General features: G+C 40.7%; 1 protein-coding gene across 1 annotated transcript in view; it reads left to right on the top strand.

The window, feature by feature from the left end:
- The first annotated feature begins 17632 nt into the window (after positions 1–17632).
- Positions 17633–21060, top strand: part of HSD17B3 (hydroxysteroid 17-beta dehydrogenase 3) — a 37632-nt gene continuing 34204 nt past the window's right edge. Inside the window, exon 1 of the mRNA XM_060013517.1 lies at positions 17633–17786. Within this exon, the coding sequence (XP_059869500.1) occupies positions 17633–17786 (154 nt within the window). The remainder of the gene's footprint in view (positions 17787–21060) is intronic.

The following is a 21060-nucleotide window of genomic DNA, read 5'->3' as shown; positions in this document are numbered from 1 at the left end:
CACATCCTCTTCACTCAAAGATCAGAACAGAGATGTGTCTCGTCAATTGTGTCACAGTACCCAACCTTGTTCTTCAAATTCTGCTTACCTGAAGCGTGATGTTAAGTCTATGGAAAGGTGGGACGGCAGCATGAGATGCTCTGTGGGCCCACTCTCCGGTGAGACGAGAGAAAGTAGAAAAAACTATAAAAACCGTTTAAGGTCTCTGGAAATTGTCCTAAGGGCAATTAGAGATTAGAGATATGTTTTATTTAGGTCTATGCAGTGTTAAAATGTTTTCTGAGTTTGTTGCTTTATATTGCTCTGTCATTTAAATAAAATTTTTTATAAAAATTGAGAAATTTCACATTAGAAACTAGATTTCTAGCATCAGTTGAAAGAAATCACAACCTGCCAGCTGGGCCAGAATTTCCACAGGACAACACTCAGCTGGCACTGAGGTCGAGGGGGCACTTTTAATTTTGCCATGTTCTCCACCATTCTCCGTGTCGCCAGTGGTGTGGCTGTGTTGGCCTTCCACCAGTGTGCTTGTAGTGTTGTTTCCTTCAAACAGAGTTGAGAGGATAGGAGGAAAATGATAGCTGAATCAAGAGAGCCAACGTTTGTTACTTGTTTGTGGAAATAGAAATTATACCTACTCTGTGCCTGTGTTGAAAGAATATTAAGGTGTCTGGCCTACTTCCTTAATTTGTGTTACTTCTCTGCCTTGACTGTAGGCATTTGAGTTTTTGATTCCAGTTCTAGAGGCCTAGTTCTCAAACTGTTTTATCTCCATACTATGTAGAGTTGCTAGACATGTATGGCAAGGAAAATTTTTTGGTACCATTTATTGAACTCTAAAAATAATGTGTTTACAGCCAACATGTTGGTGGTTGTCAAGGTGGTGGGGTGGGGGTGGGTGAAATGGGGTCAAAAGGTATAAGAACATCCAGTTATAAAATAAGTAAGTTATGGAGATGTAATGCACAGCATGGTGATTATAGTTAATAATATGGCACTGCATATTTGAAAGTTGCTAAGAGACTAGATCTCACCATAAGAAAAAAATTTTTGAAAATTTTGTAACTTATGTATGGTGATAGATTATTTTGCAATGTGTACAAATACTGAATCATTATGTTGTATACCTGAAACTAATATAATGTTATATGTCAATTATACCTCAATAAAAAAAATCAAACATTAAAAAAATTTGCTGATGTAAGTATACTTATGGTGACTTTCCAGCTTATACAGTTGTTTTTAAAATATAAAAAGTGTAATAAAAATTTTTAAAAGATAAAAAAAAGTATTTAAAAGCTTTACATTGAAGTTAATGTTTATTGCTATAATAACATAACACATTCAGTTGCATTTCTTCAGTGGGAAGAAAACAGCTAACAGACTGGAAAAAATAACAGGTCTCCACATTGAAGAATTTAATTTTCAAATACATTGAGGTACTCTTGTGAATAGTGAAATACGAATTTATTTTAAGTCTTTTCTGAATTCATAGTCAGATATTGACAGGTAATTTCTCAATCTATTAAGTGGAGTTGAATACATTTTTTGATGTTGAAAAGTAAACGTAGGGGAATTCCCTGGCAGTCCAGTGGTTAGGACTCTGTGCTTCCACTGCAAGGGGCACGGGTTCCATTCCTAGTTGGGGAACTAAGATCTGGCCCAGCACAGAAAAAAAAAAAAAAAAAAGAGTAAAGGTGGGAACTTTGGTTTAAAATCAAGCACACAAGTGAACTACTACATACTTCCATTTCTGGTAATATGGAAGGCTAAGTTATCCACCCTTTAAAAAAAAATGTAAGATAAAATTTGTTTAAACTGAGGTACAATTTACATTCAATAAATTACACAGACCTTAAGTGTACTGTACATGAGTTTTGATAAAGTTGTACTCCCATGAACACACATATCAAAATATAGAACATCCTCATCACCATGGAAAAGTTCCTTATGTCCTCTACCAAGAAACCAGTGTTCTGATTTATTTTACTGAAGATTAGGTTTGCCTCTAAATGGCATCATGTAGTATGTACATGTGGTGGGTAACTTCTGAAATGGATCACAATGCCTGCCTCTTATATTCACTTCCTTGTATAATCTCCTCCCTTTGAATGTGGGCTGCACCTAGAATGTGAGCTAGCTTCTCATGTATAGAATACAGCAAAAGTAATGGGTGGTTCCTTCTAAGATTAGGTTACAAGAGAGTGTGGCTTCTCTCTTTCTCTCTCTGACTCTTCTCATTTGCTTGATCTGATGAAGCAAGCTACCATTTTCTGAGCTGTTTTATTAAGAGGCCCACATGTCAAGGAACAGCTGTGTGTGTGTGTGTGTGTGTGTGTGTGTGTGTGTGTGTGTGTGTGTGGCGGGGATGGAATTAATCTGGCAACAAACATGTGAGTGAGCTTGGAATGCATCTTTCCTAGCTGAGGCTTGATTCAGCCACTGGGAAGATCAGGAAAGTTTTAATAAAAGTGCTATCATCTAACCGGTTCTTCAAGTTTTGGTGGACTTTAATTCATATTAATGATTTTTAGTCACAAAAGTAATACATGTTCATTGTGGAAATTTTAAAAATATAGAAAAGCACAAAGATGCAAATTTAAAAAAAAACGAGCTCATAAATCCCACCACCTCAGTATAAAAACATTATTAACATTTTGGTGTACATTCTTATAAACATTTTTCTTCTAATCATCACATCTAAAAGAACAATTGGGACCATGCTGTTTAGTCATCTGCATTTTTAAAATTAATTAATATTTATTTATTTAACACCTTTATTGGAGTATAATTGCTTTACAATGTTGTGTTAGTTGCTGCTGTATAACAAAGTGAATCAGCTATACATATACATATATCCCCATATCCCCTCCCTCTTGCTCCTCCCTCCCACCCTCCCTATCCTACCCCCCCATCCCAACCCTCTAGGTGGTCACAAAGCACAGAGATGATCTCCCTGTGCTATGTGGCTGCTTCCCATTAGCTAGCTATTTTACATTTGGTAGTGTATATATGTCAGTGCTACTCTCTCACTTCATCCCAGCGTACCCTTCCCCCTCCCCGTCCTCAAGTCCATTCTGTACATCTGAGTCTTTATTCCTGTCCTGACCCTAGGTTCATCAGAACCATTTTTTTTTTTTTAGATTCCACATATATGTGTTAGCATATGGTATTTGTTTTTCTCTTTCTGACTTACTTCACTCTGTAGGACAGACTCTAGGTCCATCCACCTCACTACAAATAACTCAGTTTCGTTTCTTTTTATGGCTGAGTAATATGCCATTGTATATATGTGCCACATCTTCTTCATCCACTCATCTGTTGATGGACACTTAGGTTGCTTCCATGTCCTGGCTATTGTAAATAGTGCTGCAATGAACATTGTGATATATGTCTCTTTTTGAATTATGATTTTCTCAGGGTATATGCCCAGTAGTGGGATTGCTGGGTCATATGGTAGTTCTATTTTTATTTTTTTAAGGAACCTCCATACTGTTCTCCATAGTGACTGTATCAATTTACATTCCCACCAACAGTGCAGGAGGGTTCCTTTTTCTCCATACCCTATCCAACATTTATTGGTAGATTTTTTGATGATGGCCATTCTGACCGGTGTGGTAGTTTTGATTTGCATCTCTTTAATGATTAGTGATGTTGAGCATCCTTTCATGTGTTTGTTGGCAATCTGTATATCTTCTTTGGAGAAATGTCTATTTAGGTCTTCTGTCCATTTTTGGATTGGGTTGTTTGTTTTTTGATATTGAGCTGCATGAGCTGCTTGTAAATTTTGGAGATTAATCCTTTGTCAGTTGCTTCATTTGCAAATATTTTCTCCCATTCTGAGGGTTGTCTTTTGGTCTTGTTTATGGTTTCCTTTGCTGTGCAAAAGCTTTTAAGTTTCATTAGATCCCACTGGTTTATTTTTGTTTTTATTTCCATTTCTCTAGGAGGTGGGTCTAAAAGGATCTAACTGTGAATTACATCATTGAGTGTTCTTCCCTTGTTTTCCTCTAAGAGTTTGATAGCCTTACATTTAGGTCTTTTACCATTTTGAGTTTATTTTTGTGTATGGTGTTAGGAAGTGTTCTAATTTCATTCTTTTACATGTAGCTGTCCAGTTTTCCCAGCACCACTTATTGAAGAGGCTGTCTTTTCTGCATTGTATATTCTTGCCTCCTTTATCAAAAATAAGGTGACCATATGTGTGTGGGTTTATCTCTGGGATTTCTATCCTGTTGCATTGATCTGTATTTCTGTTTTTGTGCCAGTACCATACCATCTTGATTACTGTAGCTTTGTAGTATAGTCTGAACTCAGGGAGCCTGATGCCTCCAGCTCCATTTTTCTTTCTCAAGATTGCTTTGGCTATTTGGGGTCTTTTGTGTTTCCATACAAATTGTGAAATTTTTTATTCTAGTTCTGTGAAAAATCCCATTGGTAGTTTGATAAGGATTGCATTGAATCTGTAGATTGCTTTGGGTAGTATGGTCAATGTTGATTCTTCCAGTCCAAGAACATGGTATATGTCTCCATCTGTTTGTATCATTTTTTAATTTCTTTTAGAAAGGTCTTATAGTTTTCTGCATACAGGTCTTTTGTCTCCTTAGGTAGGTTTATTCCTACGTATTTTATTCTTTTTGTTGCAATGGTAAATGGTAGTGTTTCCTTAATTTCTCTTTCAGATTTTTTACTGTTAGTGTGTAGGAATGCAAGAGATTTCTGTGCATTAATTTTGTATCCTGCTACTTTACCAAATTCATTGATTAGCTCTAGTAGTTTTCTGGTAGCATCTTTAGAATTTTCTATGTATAGTATCATATCATCTGCAAACAGGGACAGCTGTACTTCTTCTTTTCTGATTTGGATTCCTTTTATTTCTTTTTCTTCTCTGATTGCCATGGCTAAAACTGCCAAAACTATGTTGAATAATAGTGATGAGAGTGGGTAACCTTTTCTTGTTCCTGGTCTTAGAGGAAATGCTTTTGGTTTTTCACCACTGAGAATGATGTTGGCTGTGGGTTTGTCATATATGGCTTTTATTATGCTGAGATAGGTTCCCTCTATGCACATTTCCTGGAGAGTTCTTATCATAAATGGGTGTTGAAGTTTGTTGAAAGCTTTTTCTGCATCTATTGAGATCATCATATGGTTTTTATCCTTCAGTTTTTAATATGATGTATCCCATTGATTGTTTTGCATATATTGAAGAATCCTTGCATTCCTGGGATAAACCCAAATTGATCGTCGTGTATGATCCTTTTAATGTCCTGTTGGATTCTGTTTGCTAGTGTTTTGTTGAGGATTTTTACATCTATGATCATCAGTGATATTGGCCTGTACTTTTCTTTTTTTGTGACATCTTTGTGTGGTTTTGGTATTGGGTGATGGTGGCCTCATAGAATGAGTTTGGGAGTGTTCCTCCCTCTGCTATATTTTGGAAGAGTTTGAGAAGAAGAGGTGTTAGCTCTCCTCTAAACATTTGATAGAATTCACCTGTGAAGCCATCAAGTCCTGGGCTTTTGTTGTTGGAAGATTTTTAATCACAGTTTCAATTTCAGTGCTTGTGATTGGTCTGTTCATATTTTCTATTTCTTCCTGATTCAGTCTTGGAAGGTTGTACTTTCCTAAGAATTTGTCCATTTCTTCCAGGTTGTCTCTTTTGTTGCCATATAGTTGCTTGTAGTAATCTCTCATGATCCTTTGTATTTCTGCATTGTCAGTTGTTACTTCTCCTTTTTCATTTCTAATTCTGTTGATTTGAGTCTTTCCCTTTTTTTCTTCATGAGTCTGGCTAAAGGTTTATCAATTTTGTTTATCTTCTCAAAGAACCATCTTTTAGTTTTATTGATCTTTGCTATTGTTTCCTTCACTTCTGTTTCATTTATTTCTCATCTGATCTTTATGATTTGTTCTGCTATCTTTGGGTTTGTTTTGTTCTTCTTTCTCTAATTGCTTTAGGTGTAAGTTAGGTTGATTATTTGAGATTTTTCTTGTTTCTTGAGGTAGGATTGTATTTTTATAACCTTCCTTCTTAGAACTGCTTTTGCTGCATCCCATAGGTTTTGGGTCGTCGGGTTTTCATCGTCATTTGTTTCTAGGTATTTTTTGATTTCCTCTTTGATTTCCTCAGTAATCTCTTGGTTATTTAGTAGCGTTTTGTTTAGCCTCCATGTGTTTGTGTTTTGTACAGGTTTTTTCCTGTAATTGATATGTAGTCTCCTAGCATTGTGGTTGGATAAGATACTTGATACGATTTCAATTTTTTAAAATTTACCAAGGCTTGATATGTGACCCAAGATATGATCTTCCTGGAGAATTTTCCATGTACACTTGAGAAGAAAGTGTATTCTGTTGTTTTGGGATGGAATGTCCTATAAATATCAATTAAGTCCATCTGGTCTAATGTGTCATTTAAAGCTTGTGTTTCCTTATTTATTTTCATTTTGGATGATCTGTCCATTGGTGCAAGTGGGGTGTTAAAGTGCCCTACTATTATTATGTTACTGTCAATTTCCCCTTTTATGGCTGTTAGCCTTTGCCTTATGTATTGAGGTGCTCCTATGTTGGGTGCATAAATATTTACAATTGTTATATTTTCTTCTTGGATTAATCCCTTGATCATTATGTATTGTCCTTCTTAGTCTCTTGTTTTAGTCTTTATTTTCAAGTCTATTTTGTCTGATATGACTATTGCTACTCCAGGTTTCTTTTGATTTCCATTTGCATGGAGTATCTTTTTCCATCTCCTCACTTTCAGTCTGTATGTGTTCCTAGGTCTAAAGTGGGTCTCTTGTAGACAGCATATATATGGGTCTTGTTTTTGTATCCATTCAGCCAGTCTGTATCTTTTGGTTGGAGCATTTAATCCATTTACATTTATCACTTATCAATATGTATGTTCCTTTTACCATTTTCTTAATTACTTTGGGTTTGTTTTTGTAGGCCTTTTCTTTCTCTTGTCTTTCCTGCATAAAGAAGGTCCTTTAGCATTTGTTGTAAAGCTGGTTTTGTGGTGCTGAACTCTCTCAGCTTTTGCTTGTCTGTAAAGGTTTTAATTTCTCTGTGAAATCTGACTGAGATCCTTGCTTGGTACAGTAATCTTGGTTGTAGTTTATTCCCTTTCATCACTTTAAATATGTCCTGCCACTCCCTTTTGGCTTGCAGAATTTCTTTTTTGTTGTTGTTGTTAACATCTTTATTGGAGTATAATTGCTTTACAATGGTGTGTTAGTTTCTGCTTTATAACAAATCGAATCAGCTGTACATATACATATATCCACATATCTCCTCCCTCTTGCATCTCCCTCCTCCCCTCCCTATCCCATCCCTCTAGGTGGTCACAAAGCACCGAGCTGATCTCCCTGTGCTATGCGACTGCTTCCCACTAGCTATCTATTTCACACTTGGTAGTATATATAAGTCTATGCCACTTTCTCACTTCATCCCAGCTTATCATTCCCCCTCCCCATGTCCTCATGTCCATTCTCTAATTCTATGTCTTTATTTATTTGTCCTGCCCCTAGGTTCTTCAGAACCTTTTTTTTTTTTTAGATTCCATATATATGTGTTAGCATATGGTATATGTTTTTCTCTTTCTGACATACTTCACTCTGTGTGACAGACTAGGTCCATCCACCTCACTACAAATAACTCAATTTCGTTCTTTTTTATGGCTGAGTAATATTCCATTGTATATATGTGTCACATCTTCTTTATCCATTCATCTGCAATGAACACTTAGGTTGCTTCCATATCCTGGCTATTGTAAATAGAGGAGACTTGCAGAGTTTCTGCTGAAAGATCAGCTGTTAACTTTATGGGGATTCCCTTGTATGTTATTTGTTGCTTTTAATATTTTTTCTTTTTTTAAAATTTTTGATAGTTTGAGTAATATGTGTCCTGGCATGTTTCTGCTTGGATTTATCCTGTATGGGACTCTTTGTCCTTCCTGGACTCGGGTGGTTGTTTCCTTTCCCATGTTAGAGAAGTTTTTGACTATAATCTATTCAAATATTTTCTCAGACCCATTCTCTTTCTCTTCATCTTCTGGGACCCCTATAATTCGAATGTTGGTGCATTTAATGTTGTCCCAGAGGTCTCTGAGACTGTCCTCAATTCTTTTCTTTTTTCTTTATTCTGCTCTGTGGTAGTTGTTTACACTATTTTATCTTCCAGGTCACTTATCTGTTCTTCTGCCTCAGTTATTCTGCTATTGATTCCTTCTATTGTGTTTTTAATTTCATTTAGTGTGTTGCTCATCATTGTTTGTTTGCTCTTTAGGTCTTCTAGGTCCTTGTTAAACATTTCTTGTATTTTCTCCATTCTATTTCTGAGATTTGGATCATCTTTACTATCATTACTCTGAAATCTTTTTCAGGTAGACTGCCTCTTTCCTCTTCATTTGTTTGCTCTGGTGGGTTTGTACCTTGCTTCTTTATCTGCTGCATATTTCTCTGTCTTCTCATTTTGCTTAACTTATTGTGCTTGGGGTCCCCTTTTCACAGGCTGCAGCTTTGTAGTTCCCGTTATTTATGGTGTCTGCTCGCAGTGGGTGAAGTTGGTTCAGTGGCTTGTGTAGTCTTTCTGGTGGAGAGGACTGGTGCCTGTGGTCTGGTGGGTGGAGCTGTTTCTTGTCCTGTTGGTCAGCAGGGCTACATCCGGTGGTGTGTTTTGGGGCGTCTGTGAGCTTAGTATGATTTGGGGCAGCCTCTCTGCTAATGGGTGGGGTTGTGTTGCTGTCTTGCTAGTTCTTTGGCATGGGGCATCCAGCACAGGAGCTTGCTGGCCATTGTGTGGAGCTGGGTGTTAGTGTTGAGACGGAGATCTCTGGGAGAGCTCTCACTGAGTGATATTACGTGGGGCTCTGAGGTTTCTGGTGGTCCAATGTCCTTGACTCGGCTCTCGCACCTCAGAGGCGCAGGCCCGATATGTGGCTGGAGCACCAAGGCCTTGCCGGCCACACAGCTCAGAAGAAAAGGAAGAAAAGAAAAGAAAAAAAAAAAGAACAGATAGAAGTCCAAAACAAATAGTAAAAGCAAAACTAAACACACAAAATCACACAAAGAAAAATACACACACGCTCATAAAAAGAAAATCAGGGCTTCCCTGGTGGCACAGTGGTTGAGAATCCCCCTGCTGATGCAGGGGACATGGGTTCGTGCCCCGGTCTGGGAAGATCCCACATGCCGCGGAGTGGCTGGGCCCGTGAGCCATGGCCGCTGAGCCTGCGCGTCCGGAGCCAATGGGAGAGGCCACAACAGTGAGAGGCCCGCGTTCTGCAAAAAAAAAAAAAAAAGAAAAGAAAATCAAACAAAACCTGAATAACAAAAACTAAACAAAGAAAAGAAACCCAAACAGACAGAACCCTAGGACAAATGGTAAAAGCAAACCTAAACAGACAAAATCACACTAAGAAACTCACACACACACACTCACAAAAAGAGAAAAAAGGAATAATAATAATTAAGTTGTTTTTAATGGGAAGATAGCAACCATACCAATAAACAAATCCACCAATGATAACAAGCACTAAAAACTAAACTAAGATAAACATAAAACCAAAAACATCTCAGACGCAGAAAGCAAATCGCAAGTCTGCAGTTGCTCCCAAAGTCCACTGCCTCAATTTTGGGAACATCTGTTGTCTCTTCAGGTATTCCGTAGATGCAGGGTTTATCAAGTTGATTGCGAGGATTTAATCCACTGCTCCTGAGGCTGCACAGAGAATTTTCCCTTTCTCTTCTTTGTTTGCACAGCTACTAGCGTTCCACTTTGGTTTGGGCCTCACCTCTGCATGTAGGCCACCCCCGGGCATCTGTTCCCCACCCAGACAGGATGGGGTTAAAACATTGGCTGATTAGGGCTCTTTTGCTCACTCAGGCCGGGGAGAGGGAGGGGTATGGTAGTCACAATTGGAATGCGGGGGGAACCTGTGGCGGCAGAGGTCAGCATGACATTGCAACAGCCTGAGGTGCAACTTCTCCCAGGGAAGTTGTCCCTGGATCATGGGACCCTGGCAGCGGCGGGCTGCACAGTTTCCCAGGGAGGTGTGGGTAGCGACCTGCACTTGCACACGTTCCTGCACTTGCACAGCGTTCTTGGTGGCAGCAACAGCAGTGTTAGCGGTCCATGTCCTTCTCTGTGGTCCGAGATGGTAGCCGCAGCTTGCGCCTGTCTCTGGAGCTCTCTTAAGTGGTGCTCTGCCCTCTGTGGGCACACGGAGTAGGAATCCCCTCTCTTCGTGCACCCCAAGACAATGGTCTCTTTCCTCTCCGGCAGGTCCAGAATTTTTCCCAGACTCCCTCCCAGCTAGCTGTGGTGCACTAGCCCCCTTCAGGCTGTGTTCACTCAGCCAACCCCAGTCTTCTCCCTGGGATCTAATCTCTGAAGCCCGAGCCTCAGCTCCCAGCTCCCACCCGCCCCTGCGGGTGAGCAGACAAGCCTCTCGGGATGGTGACTGCCGGTCGGCACTGATCCTCTGTGTGGGAATCTCTCTGCTTTGCCCTCTGCACCCCTGTTGCTGTGCTGTCCTTCGCGGCTCCGAAGCTTCCCGCCAGCCCACCCCTGTCTCCACCAGTGAAGTGGCTTCCTAGTGTGTGGAAACTTTTCCTCCTTCACAGCTCCCTCCCAGAGGTGCAGGTCCTGTCCCTATTCTTTTGTCTCTGTTTTTTCTTTTGCCCTATCTAGGTACGTGGGGATTTTCTTGCCTTTTGGGAAGACTCAGGTTTTCTGCCAGTGTTCAGTAGGTGTTTGTAGGAGTTGTTCCACATGTAGATATATTTTTGATGTATTTGTGAAGAGGAAGGTAAGCTCCACGTCCTACTCCTCTGCCATCTTGAAGGTCTCCCCTTAACATTTTTATAAATGTTATTTCATTTAATCTTCACAATAGCCCTGCAAAGTAAGAAGTATTTTCAATCCCATTTTATAATAATAACTTGAGGGACAGAAAGTTTAGTTTGTCCAAGTCACACGACAAAGCGAACATGTACATCTGGAATGTCTTTCTCCAGAGCCCATGCTCACCTCCCTCCCAGCTGCATCCCAGACGATGGGTAGTGTTTGGAGATGGCAGGGCATGAAAAGGAAAGGAATCACTCAGAGGGGTTGTTTGTAATGTTGGATTTGGTGACCACTTCTATCTACAACATAAAGGAAAGGGAGAAATTTAAAATAACGAATTTTCCCAGCCTGGGAAAAGATGATGTCACAAATGATACCAATTTCATAATCTGTTCAATAGTACATGTGATTTCTACTAGTCAAAAAGTATTCCTTCAATTCAGCCTTACCTCAACCTCAGACACAGGGCTCTATGCACTGTGTGATGCAGTGAGGTCTTATCAAATCTGCAGTCCAGTCACTCTGTGCTAAGGAGATCTGGCCCTGGCTGAAAATCTTCTGGCTGATCTGGGAGCCAGCGTGGGAGCTGGAGCACCTCGTTTGTGCAAGCCTGGGCCGACCCACACTGCTTTCCCACGGGGAGGTGTCTTTGTAACCAGGGGGCATCCAGGACAGGCACCAGGCTAAAGCAGAATGGCCCCTCTCCACTCCACACTAAGAGCACTTTATATCTGCCCCGGCAGGGATGGGAACAACAAGTTTTTGCCAAAAGGAAAGAAGAAATCAAAACGTAAAATATACTTCTCTGGGTTGCATGTTTCTGGCTTGACTTATGTCACTTACACAACAACGGTTATTGTTTGTTTGAATGACACAGAGGGTTTTAGGCAAGGCCAGAAACGCTAGCCCAGGATTTGGTCCCCCAGAGTTCTGACACCTAAAGAAGGGGAAGGAACAGTGGGTGTGTGGAGTCAGGAATGTCTCTTCTGATTCCAGCCTTCAGCTGCCTGAGCCCTCAAGCTGCATCCTGCCCCACAGACAAGAAAATGTAGCCACAGACAACAGTGGAAGAGGGGCTTTGAAACAAAGAAGGAAGAGTGGGCACATGTTTCCTGGGACTCTTGGGATCCTCGAACTCTTTGAAGGTCTGTCTGACAAGTTCAGCTTTGACAGGAAATACTGATTCACCGGACAAAGAGTTCTGGTTCGACACTGGCTGAATACACAGCACCCAGCTCCACCATCCACAGCCCCCAAGCCCAGGATAAGTTGTTTTGTTTCTACTTTTCTCTCAGGTTTTCTAAACCTTGCCACTTTCAAGAAATCTACTCTCAGGGAGCTAATTTTTACATAATTATTAGCTCTGCTTTTCCTTTGTGAAAGCCACTCTCCATTTTTGGTTGACATTTGATGACCTGCATCAGTAGAAAAGTTAGTTTTGTCCTCTTTTACTGAAAACTTGGTGACAAAGTCAAATTCTCTTCAGGTCTCTCTAGTGTGAAACTTCTTATAATCCTTTCCCCTAACACATACCACAGCTCACTTACACAGATGCTTTAGGGAGAAGGCCAGGCCCTTATGAACATCTTAGAGAGCCTTCTTCAGGCCTCTTTCTTCCTCTGAATTTCTACAGTTTGCCACCCCCTTTGCTCCCACTTCTGCATCTTACCATATTGTGTCCAACCATTCTGTCCTCTATTGAGTGCTGGTACAGATAAACACACAAACATTTGATAATAAACACACAAACATTTGATAAATGGGGCAATTGTGAAGGAACCCCTTCCCATCTTTGCCTTTTTCAGTTTTTTTAAAATTTCCTCTTCATTAACTCCGTATGCTATAGGCTTCCAGTTGAGATCTATCCCTGCTCCCTGAGACCCTGCAACTTGCCCCTTACCTGTACCAGTGTCTGTCACCTCTTTACCAAAACTTCTTTAACGGGAACTTAACTTCATTGCTTCCACACCGATAAACGTTCGTTTTCCTTTTTCATTAAAGAGTGAATATTTATTGACTACTTACTTTTGCTCTAACAAAACAAAGTCCCAATCCAAAGGAGTTTACATTGTAGTGGCAGGAGACCCGACCACAAGCAAATAAGATAAGCCAATAAATAATACGCTCAGAAGAAAAATAAAGCAGAGGCATAGGACTGCAGGATGGGCATCGGCCTGGCCTTTTCCAGGCCTTAGTGAAAACGGTAATTGTTGTTTTCGTATCTATCAAACACCTCAGCCTCTCACTCCTTTGGGGACAGATGTGGTTGTGCTGAGAAGGCTGATCTACAATATCTGCTTTGCCAACCAACCCTCAATGGGGGGTAATCCTTGTAAAATGCTTAATAAAACGGCATGGTTTAGAGAGGAATGCAGGCGGAACTTGACAGTAGCTGCTATCTCTCAGGGAGCTGGGGCTCCTCTTAGCCCACAGGAACTCGGTCATCACCTGACATACAGGCAAACCTGGAATTGAGGGAGGTGATACCCCACAGGGCAACCTTGATCACGGAGCCGGGAGCCAATAGATAAACTACTGTACTTTTTTACTTAAGGCAGAAGAATCTGAGGTGCATTCTACATTTTCTCAGAGGCTTTTCCAGCAGATGGAGCCTCAGTCACTCACAGCAGTGACCAGCTCAATGACATATTCATGTCTTTCTGTCCTTTCCTGTTCAATCTCCTGGTCCCAACCCAACTCCTGCTCATTGGAATTACTTCCCAAAATAACTGTCTTCACAAGGTCCTCATATCAGAAAGAACCCCGGCTAAGACAGTCACACTATCTGTGCTTTGGTCTTTCCTTTTAGATTCTATCTCCCAATATTATATATTCCACATATATATGAAATTATCTATAGTCTCTTCTCTTTTTCATAGCTCTTTCAAGTTAGGAAGTTTCAGTCATCAGGGAACTCCACAGTTTCCCTACCAAAGATCTCTCAGGTTGTTCTTTCAGTATATATTCGGTTAAGTTGATCATTACTGTTTCTGTATATGCAAACAAAACCCAGGAATCACATCACTTGTTACAGAAATTCTCTTTGATCCACAGTGTTTACATTGCCTCCTCTATAGCTGGTGGAGACAAGATCTTAAATTTTTCCAAGTTGAAAAACTATCATTTGGAGGATTGCAATGAACTTCCGTATTTTAGGGAGCAGGCTGTCCTTTAATTTTGGAGGCAACACTTTGATGACTCTTTTAGTGATGCTAATACACCTACCATTACCCCTCCCCATCATGTATATGAAAATGCTTTAGGCTGAGACATTACCTATTCTGTTTGGGCATATAGATTGAGTATAACTAGCAGAATTATTGACCTGCAATATTAGATTTTTCCCCCTAAATCTAGATTAAGTTGTCTTATAACTAAATGTTTTTATTTTCCCTTAGAAAGAAGAAGAAGGATAGCAGCCTGGAAAAGGAGAAAGGCGGCAAGGAGTGACCAGCAGAGCAAAGCACTGTCCCAGAGCCAGAGACCAGATTTGCTTGGCTAGAATGGGAGGATTGGGGCAACAGGTTCCTTAACGGTTCCCTAAAATTACATGAGGAGGAAAACCTAATAAAATACTGAACTCTTTGATGGCAGTAGAATAGAGACTTAAGACTATTGTCATTTGGGTATTAATAATCTCTGAAGACTGGAGAAGATGGGAACATCTTAATTACCCATGGTTCCCAATACTCCTGTACATATTTCTCCCTAACCCCCTCCCTTTTAAAAAATTCCATCTATTTAAACCCAAAACAAAAAGACAAACACAAAAAGTGCACCATTTCTCCCACCCCCACCCCTTGCCTCTGGCAAACACAAATCTGTGCTCTCTAACTATGAGCTTATTTATATATACATATCATATATATATATATATACACATATATATACACACACACACACATCGTTAAAGGACTCCACATATAAGAGAGATCATATAGTATTTATCTTTCTTCTCTGACTTACTTCACTTAGCATAATGCCCTTGAGGTTCATCCTATCCACAGAGTTGTCATTTAAGTACTTATGACTGCTTTTGTACTACAATGGCCAGGGTCTGTTTTGCAACAGAGACCGTATGTCCCACTAAACCTAAAATAAAATCTTTACTATCTGACCCTTTAAAGTGAAAGTTTGCTGACCTCTGCTCTAGATCTAAATAGTTTAGAAGAAATATAGGGAACAAAGGAACATGTTAAGAAACACCATGGAGATGCAATCAGCAAATTCAAAACGTGGAAAATTCTATAAGATTAACAACTTAATTTCTTAAACAAATAAATGATAGTAAACATTTTTTAAAGGGTGGGAGAGAAAACCTATACCACTTATGAGACATATGACTTTAATGCAATGTGTAGTCCTTTAAGAAGAAAATGATTCAAAAGTCAACTTAAAAATATGTATGTAACAATCAGGGAAATTTAAATACTGACTGTATATTTGATGGAATTACTACTAATTGTTAAATTGTAATAACTGCATTATTTTTATGTTATTCTTTTAAAGAGTCCTTCCCATTATAGGGGTTTGGGAGTAGGGAAAATGAGTATATACAAAGTAAAAATGGACATGAAATGATAGTTAATTTTGTTATTAACTGTCATCATGGTTACCTATACCTATGGGTAAGTGAGGGTTCATTAAGTTAGTCTCTCTACTTTTGCATATTTTTGATATTTTTCTTATTATAAATTTGTATAAGAGCAAGAATTTTTAAGGAAATTATAAACGTTATTGAGAGACATTAAGAAGATCTAAAAGGAGAGATATGCCAGTTTGTAGGTTGAAAGACTCAATATTGTAAAAATAAATGTCAGTTTTTTCCAGTTGAGCCCCAGTAGGGCTCACCCCAGGGAGTTCAACAGCAACCCCCCCGCACCCCCCAGTAGCTTTCCAGCAAGTATTGTCAGCTTCCCAGTGGGGATTTCTGGTCCCAGCCAGCAGTTCCCTGCTAACCAGACTTATCCTCCTGACTGTGAGCAGCTCTGTCTCGGGCAACCCAGAGAACTTCATCACCAACCAGTTGGCTGCAACCACACTCTCTCCAGTGAGGTCTGAATCCCAGCCTTGGCTCCAGGAATTACCTTCCAAGTTCATTTGTTTCCTAAATACTCTTCTTCAGCCTTTGAGTATTCTTTTATGCCCTTTTAGTAGCTAATTCCCAACTAATTTTTTAATATTGAATAGTCCATGTTCAAATTGCTGTGTGGTTTGTCTCCTGAGTGGGACTGACACACTAGTAACATTGAAGTTGTACGTGTATAACATGTATGACCCTGCAATCACATGTATGTGTGTGTGAGAGAGACATGCACACGTGTGGGAAAGTACAAATACAAGAATATCCATAGCAATGTTGTTTAGCATAATCTAAAACTGAAAACAAATACAATTGTTGGTCAACAGGAGACAGATTGGCTGCAGGATGTGAGAGAAAGAGAGGAGTCAAGGATATCTCTAAGGATTTTAACCTGAACAACTGGAACATAAGAGTTACCATGTTCTGGGATAGGGAAGTCTGCAAGGGGAACAAGTTTTGACATTTGCTGGTAATATCAGAAACCAGTACTAGACTTAAGCATGAGATGACAGGCATTCAAATGGAGGTGTTAAGTAGGCAGGTGGAAATGCAAGTCTGGATGAACAGCCTGGGTTACCACTGGACTTATATATTTGGGGGTCCTCAGTGCACAGCGTCCTTAGAGTCAAGAGATTGGGTAATGTCACCAAATGAGTAAGTGTGGACAGAAGGAGAAGGGGGCCAAAGGATGAACATGGGGGCACTCTTCTCAGATGACTGTCATAGTCTCTCTCCCCCTGCTTCAGTGTCATGACCACTCTCCATCCCCACCTCCAAAAGGTCATCTTCTCTCAGCATCCAGAGTGACTCGGATTAGATAACACCATTGTCTGAGTCTCTTCAGTGGTTTCCTGTTGCTCATAAAGTCCAAACTCCTCACCAGGAGTATCTGGCTCCTCCCCATGCCTTCACCTTACTTTATTCTTTCCTTCCTTTGTTCTCTACCGACCAGTTCCTCTATGTAGTGCTGTTTATTCCTCAAATACATGTATCTTTCTCATTTCAGGTCGCTTGGCACTAGCTGTTCCCTCAGCCTGGAGGGGGGAACCTATCTTTGCAAGGCTGTCTCCTTTTCCTTCAAATTTCAGTTCAAAATACCACCTCTTCACAGAATTTCTTCCTGTGCTCACTAGTCACTCTAACAAGTCACTCCGTAGCACTTTTTCACGGCACTGATATCTGACATTATCTTATTTATTCGCACATTGACTGTGAATCTCAGCTCCCCCATGGCAGTGCCTGGCCATGTTTACTATTATATATTCCCAGCGCCTCAAAGAGTGATGCCACCTGTAGGCAGTCGATAAATATTTGCTGAATAAGTGAATGAATGACTTATAGGATTTTGCATACTTTTAAGTATCTTTTTTAGCTTCCAAATTCAGGGAGGGAATGCTGGGCTGCCATTTTTCTTTGTCCAGCCTTTATCTTTCTTTATGTCCACTTCTTCACCAACTCCCTTGTGTCACAAAAGCCCAACAGTGCTGTAAAGATATTAGAAACAATATTTTATTCCGAAGCCTGTGAATCAGAGGATTGTGTAAAGAAGTTACTCCAATCTGAAAGCCTCGACACAGTGACGCGTTGGAATGTGCCCAGTGACTCCAGAAGGGGACTGACTGACACTCCTCCGGAGGAGTCACGCTCGCGCCTGGAGGCTGTGAGGGCCCCAACCAGGTCCCAAACAGCATCTGCTGCAGTGCCATCATGGGGGAGGTTCTGGCACAGTTCTTCATTTTTGTAGGGCTGCTGGTGTGCCTGGTCCACCTGGTGAAATGCGTGAGATTCTCCAAATGTATTTTCCTGCACTTCTGGAAAGTTTCGCCAAGGTCTTTCTTGAAGTCCATGGGACAGTGGGCAGGTAAAGAAAGTTTTCCATCTCTTGTTTTTTTTTGTTGTTCTTGCTTATTATCACTCAGGTCTCAAAAGATATATTGCATCTTTTCCTTTTGAGAGCAAAGATGTAATTCCTTTGGGTTATTTTCATTTGGGAGGCTGGAAAGCACGAATGAAATTAGGATTGTCTGAGAAATGAGATGTGGGGCGTCAGGAGGATAATTAGGGAACGATGTGACTCAGTCCTTGCCTGGGTGCTTCTCCTCTCATTCTCACTAGTTGGGTTTTCTTATTTTTGGAGTTTCTGATGATACAAGTAATAGATGCTGCAGAAAATTATGTATCCTCTTCTTCAGATTTTCAAAAGCCCAGGGTGCCTCCATTTTCTTAAAGGGTGTTTCAACATTCTGAAGTCCAATAATTTAAATTCATTTTATTAAAAAAAATTTCTCTGAGCCCTTGCAAGAAGTGAGGGTAATACAAAATCAAGACAATAAAGATCTCTGTGGAGACATGTTTTTAAAATGGTTATATATGGAATCTGGGTCTGGTTTGTGTCCCAAGTAGACTGATTAATTGCTGCCTCCCAATGGGATTTAGCTCCTGGAACTGCCATGCAGAATTTCAGCTCCCTACTGAGTTTAAGGTGAAGGACGTGAGGCTATGGTTTCGGCATCTCCTTGAACGAAACGCTAAGTTTGCATTTCAAAGTTGGTGTTATGTGCTGGTGTCAGTCTATCAATAACCAATACTGTGGTCGGGCTGGCCCTTGTGGTTCTTACTGTGATTGCAAGGTGGTTTTCAGCAATAACCATCAGGACACTTTAAAAAAAAAATAAAGGTTTATTACTTTCAGGACCTGGAAATTATGTAGGACACCTGGTGCCACATAGCAAGGTCATGGGCGCAAAGAGAGAGAGAGAGAGTGAATGGGCCTGGAGTTCTGCTTTTATTTTATTCTGGGGTGGGGGCCTAGGGTTTCACACGCTCACTCTTTAATGGTGAATTTAAAACATACAAGCAGGAATTTAAAGCACAGGAAGAGAAAAAACAAGTGGTCCAAATGGTCAGTTATTGAAATCAATCAAGATTTTTAAAACAAAGGAACCTCATTTGGGGGAGATGGCCTGGCTCTTTACATGATCGTGTGGCCAGCATAGCTTTTTTTAGAAATCACCATCTTTAAAGTTGATGCCTCTTTGAAGTTGATGCCTCATTGGCAATCAGAGTCAGGCACTTGCATTACAAAAAAGAAAAAAACAAAACCCAAAACCCAACTGTCAGGTTTTACACTACGGTTGGGCACCAAGAAATCCAATGATTTAAAAAAAAATAAGAATTTGTGTGGCTTTAGAAATACAATGCCAGGCTAAATAGGAAAGATTGTAAACAACCTTATAGGGCTGCCAGGTAAAATACAGGATACTCAGTTATATTTGAATTTCAGATAAATAAAGAATCATTTTTCAGTATATGACACCCCCAATATTATGTGCGACATTCTTATACGAAAAAATTATTTGTTGTTTACCTGAAATTCAAGTTTAACTAGGCATCCTGTATCCTTATTTTCCAAAGCTAAAAAAATTACTATATGAAAATTGTTTGGCGTGAATAAAATGCGTTTTTAACTGTTGCTTGTTAATCTGGGGTGAGAGAGAGAGAGAGAGAGAGAGAGAGAGGATATGTGTGTGTGAGCACTCCCTCTCAGGGCAGTATGATGTCTCCAGTGAACTTGCTAAGCAGTTTGAACTTGAATGTTCTGGATCCAAATACTCTGCATCACACAGATCCAAATGCCTGTGCTCTGAGGGGCTTAGAACTCTGCCCATCAGTGTATGGCAAAGCCCTTCTGAGGACACACATTCTAAAAGAAGTGCATGTGCGGTCATATGTGGTTGATTTCCTAATTTTGTCACTGGTATTCTTTTTTTTTTTTTTTTTGGCTATGCTGGGTCTTCCTTGCTGCGTGCAGACTTTCTTTAGTTGCTGCGAGTGGGGGCTACTCTTTCATTGCGGTGCGCGGGCTTCTCATTGTGGTGACTTATTGCGGAGCACGGGCTCTAGGCATGCGGGCCTCAGTTGTTGCGGCACGTGGGCTCAGTAGTTGTGGCTCGTGGGCTCTAGAGCACAGGCTCAGTAGTTGTGGTGCACGGGCTCAGTTGCTCCGCGGCATGTGGGATCTTCCCGGACCAGGGCTCGAACCCGTGTCCCCTGCATTGGCAGGTAGATTCTTAACCACTGCGCCACCAGGGAAGTCCCATCACTGATATTCTTTATAGATTTGTGACCCTAAAGTCAGAGCCTGGGTTCAAATCCTGTAGTCATCACTTTTAGCAGTGTGGCCTTGATTGGGTTAAGAACTTTCTCTCCCTTAGCTTCCTCAAATATAAACTAAGGAAAATGATGTTCCCTGAATTATAGGCTTGTTTTGAATATCAGATGAGATGTGGCTGTGGGGTTGCCCATCCACATGGTCTTTCTGCATTTCTGTAAGCCGGACACGGAAGAGCTTTATTGGACCTACAATGCCTATTCCACTTTCTCCCTGAATTCCAGCAGCCTCATCTGTCACCCTCACCTAGACAAACTGATGCCTTCACATTCCCACCACCCGCCATGAAGAAGCTGCTAGTGGGAGCCCTGGTGCTCTGGGGTGTCAGAGCCAGAACCTCATTTCTGGCTTGGAAGCTGTGTTCCGAGGCCTGACTTGGACACTGGGGCAGAGGCAGCACTGAAGACTTTGCTACGCACCGAGGAGGGGGTGGAGGTGGCCAGGAACCTCAGGAGCCAGCTTCCTCCCCTCTTCTCCCTCCAGTCCATCTCATGCTGTGTAATTTAACTTGTAAATAATAAGGTCCAAGTGACTAAAAACAAAACCCAAAAATATAATGCACGGCAGAAAGTAAACGCTCAGTAGGTACCAGCCACTTATTGACATTATCTTGACTGTAGTTCAGGCCTTGTACTGGGTGAGTTTGAGGATGCCTGTGATGGAGGGGAAGGTGAGGCAGAAGACAACAACCCTGAGCAAAGTACCTCTACAGAGTAAAACAAGTCATAAATGTGGAGTCACTTAAAAGTACCCAAATAAACAAGTAAAATCACTGGTAATTATTACAGTGAGGGTGCTTCTGCCTGAAGCACTGCCTGAAGTTTTTTAGCTTGGTCTGCTCTCCCTCTCAAGTAAACTAAATGTATACATAGCTTTTGTACACACTTTTGGAAAGCATATCCTCCGATTGTTGGTGCAAAGGTAAACTGCAGATATGTATATACTGAATTGTACTGTGTTTTGA

Source organism: Delphinus delphis, chromosome 6 (genome assembly GCF_949987515.2).
Source record: "Delphinus delphis chromosome 6, mDelDel1.2, whole genome shotgun sequence".
Classification (NCBI taxonomy): Eukaryota; Metazoa; Chordata; class Mammalia; order Artiodactyla; family Delphinidae; genus Delphinus; species Delphinus delphis.
This window is presented reverse-complemented; position numbering and strand designations above follow the sequence as displayed.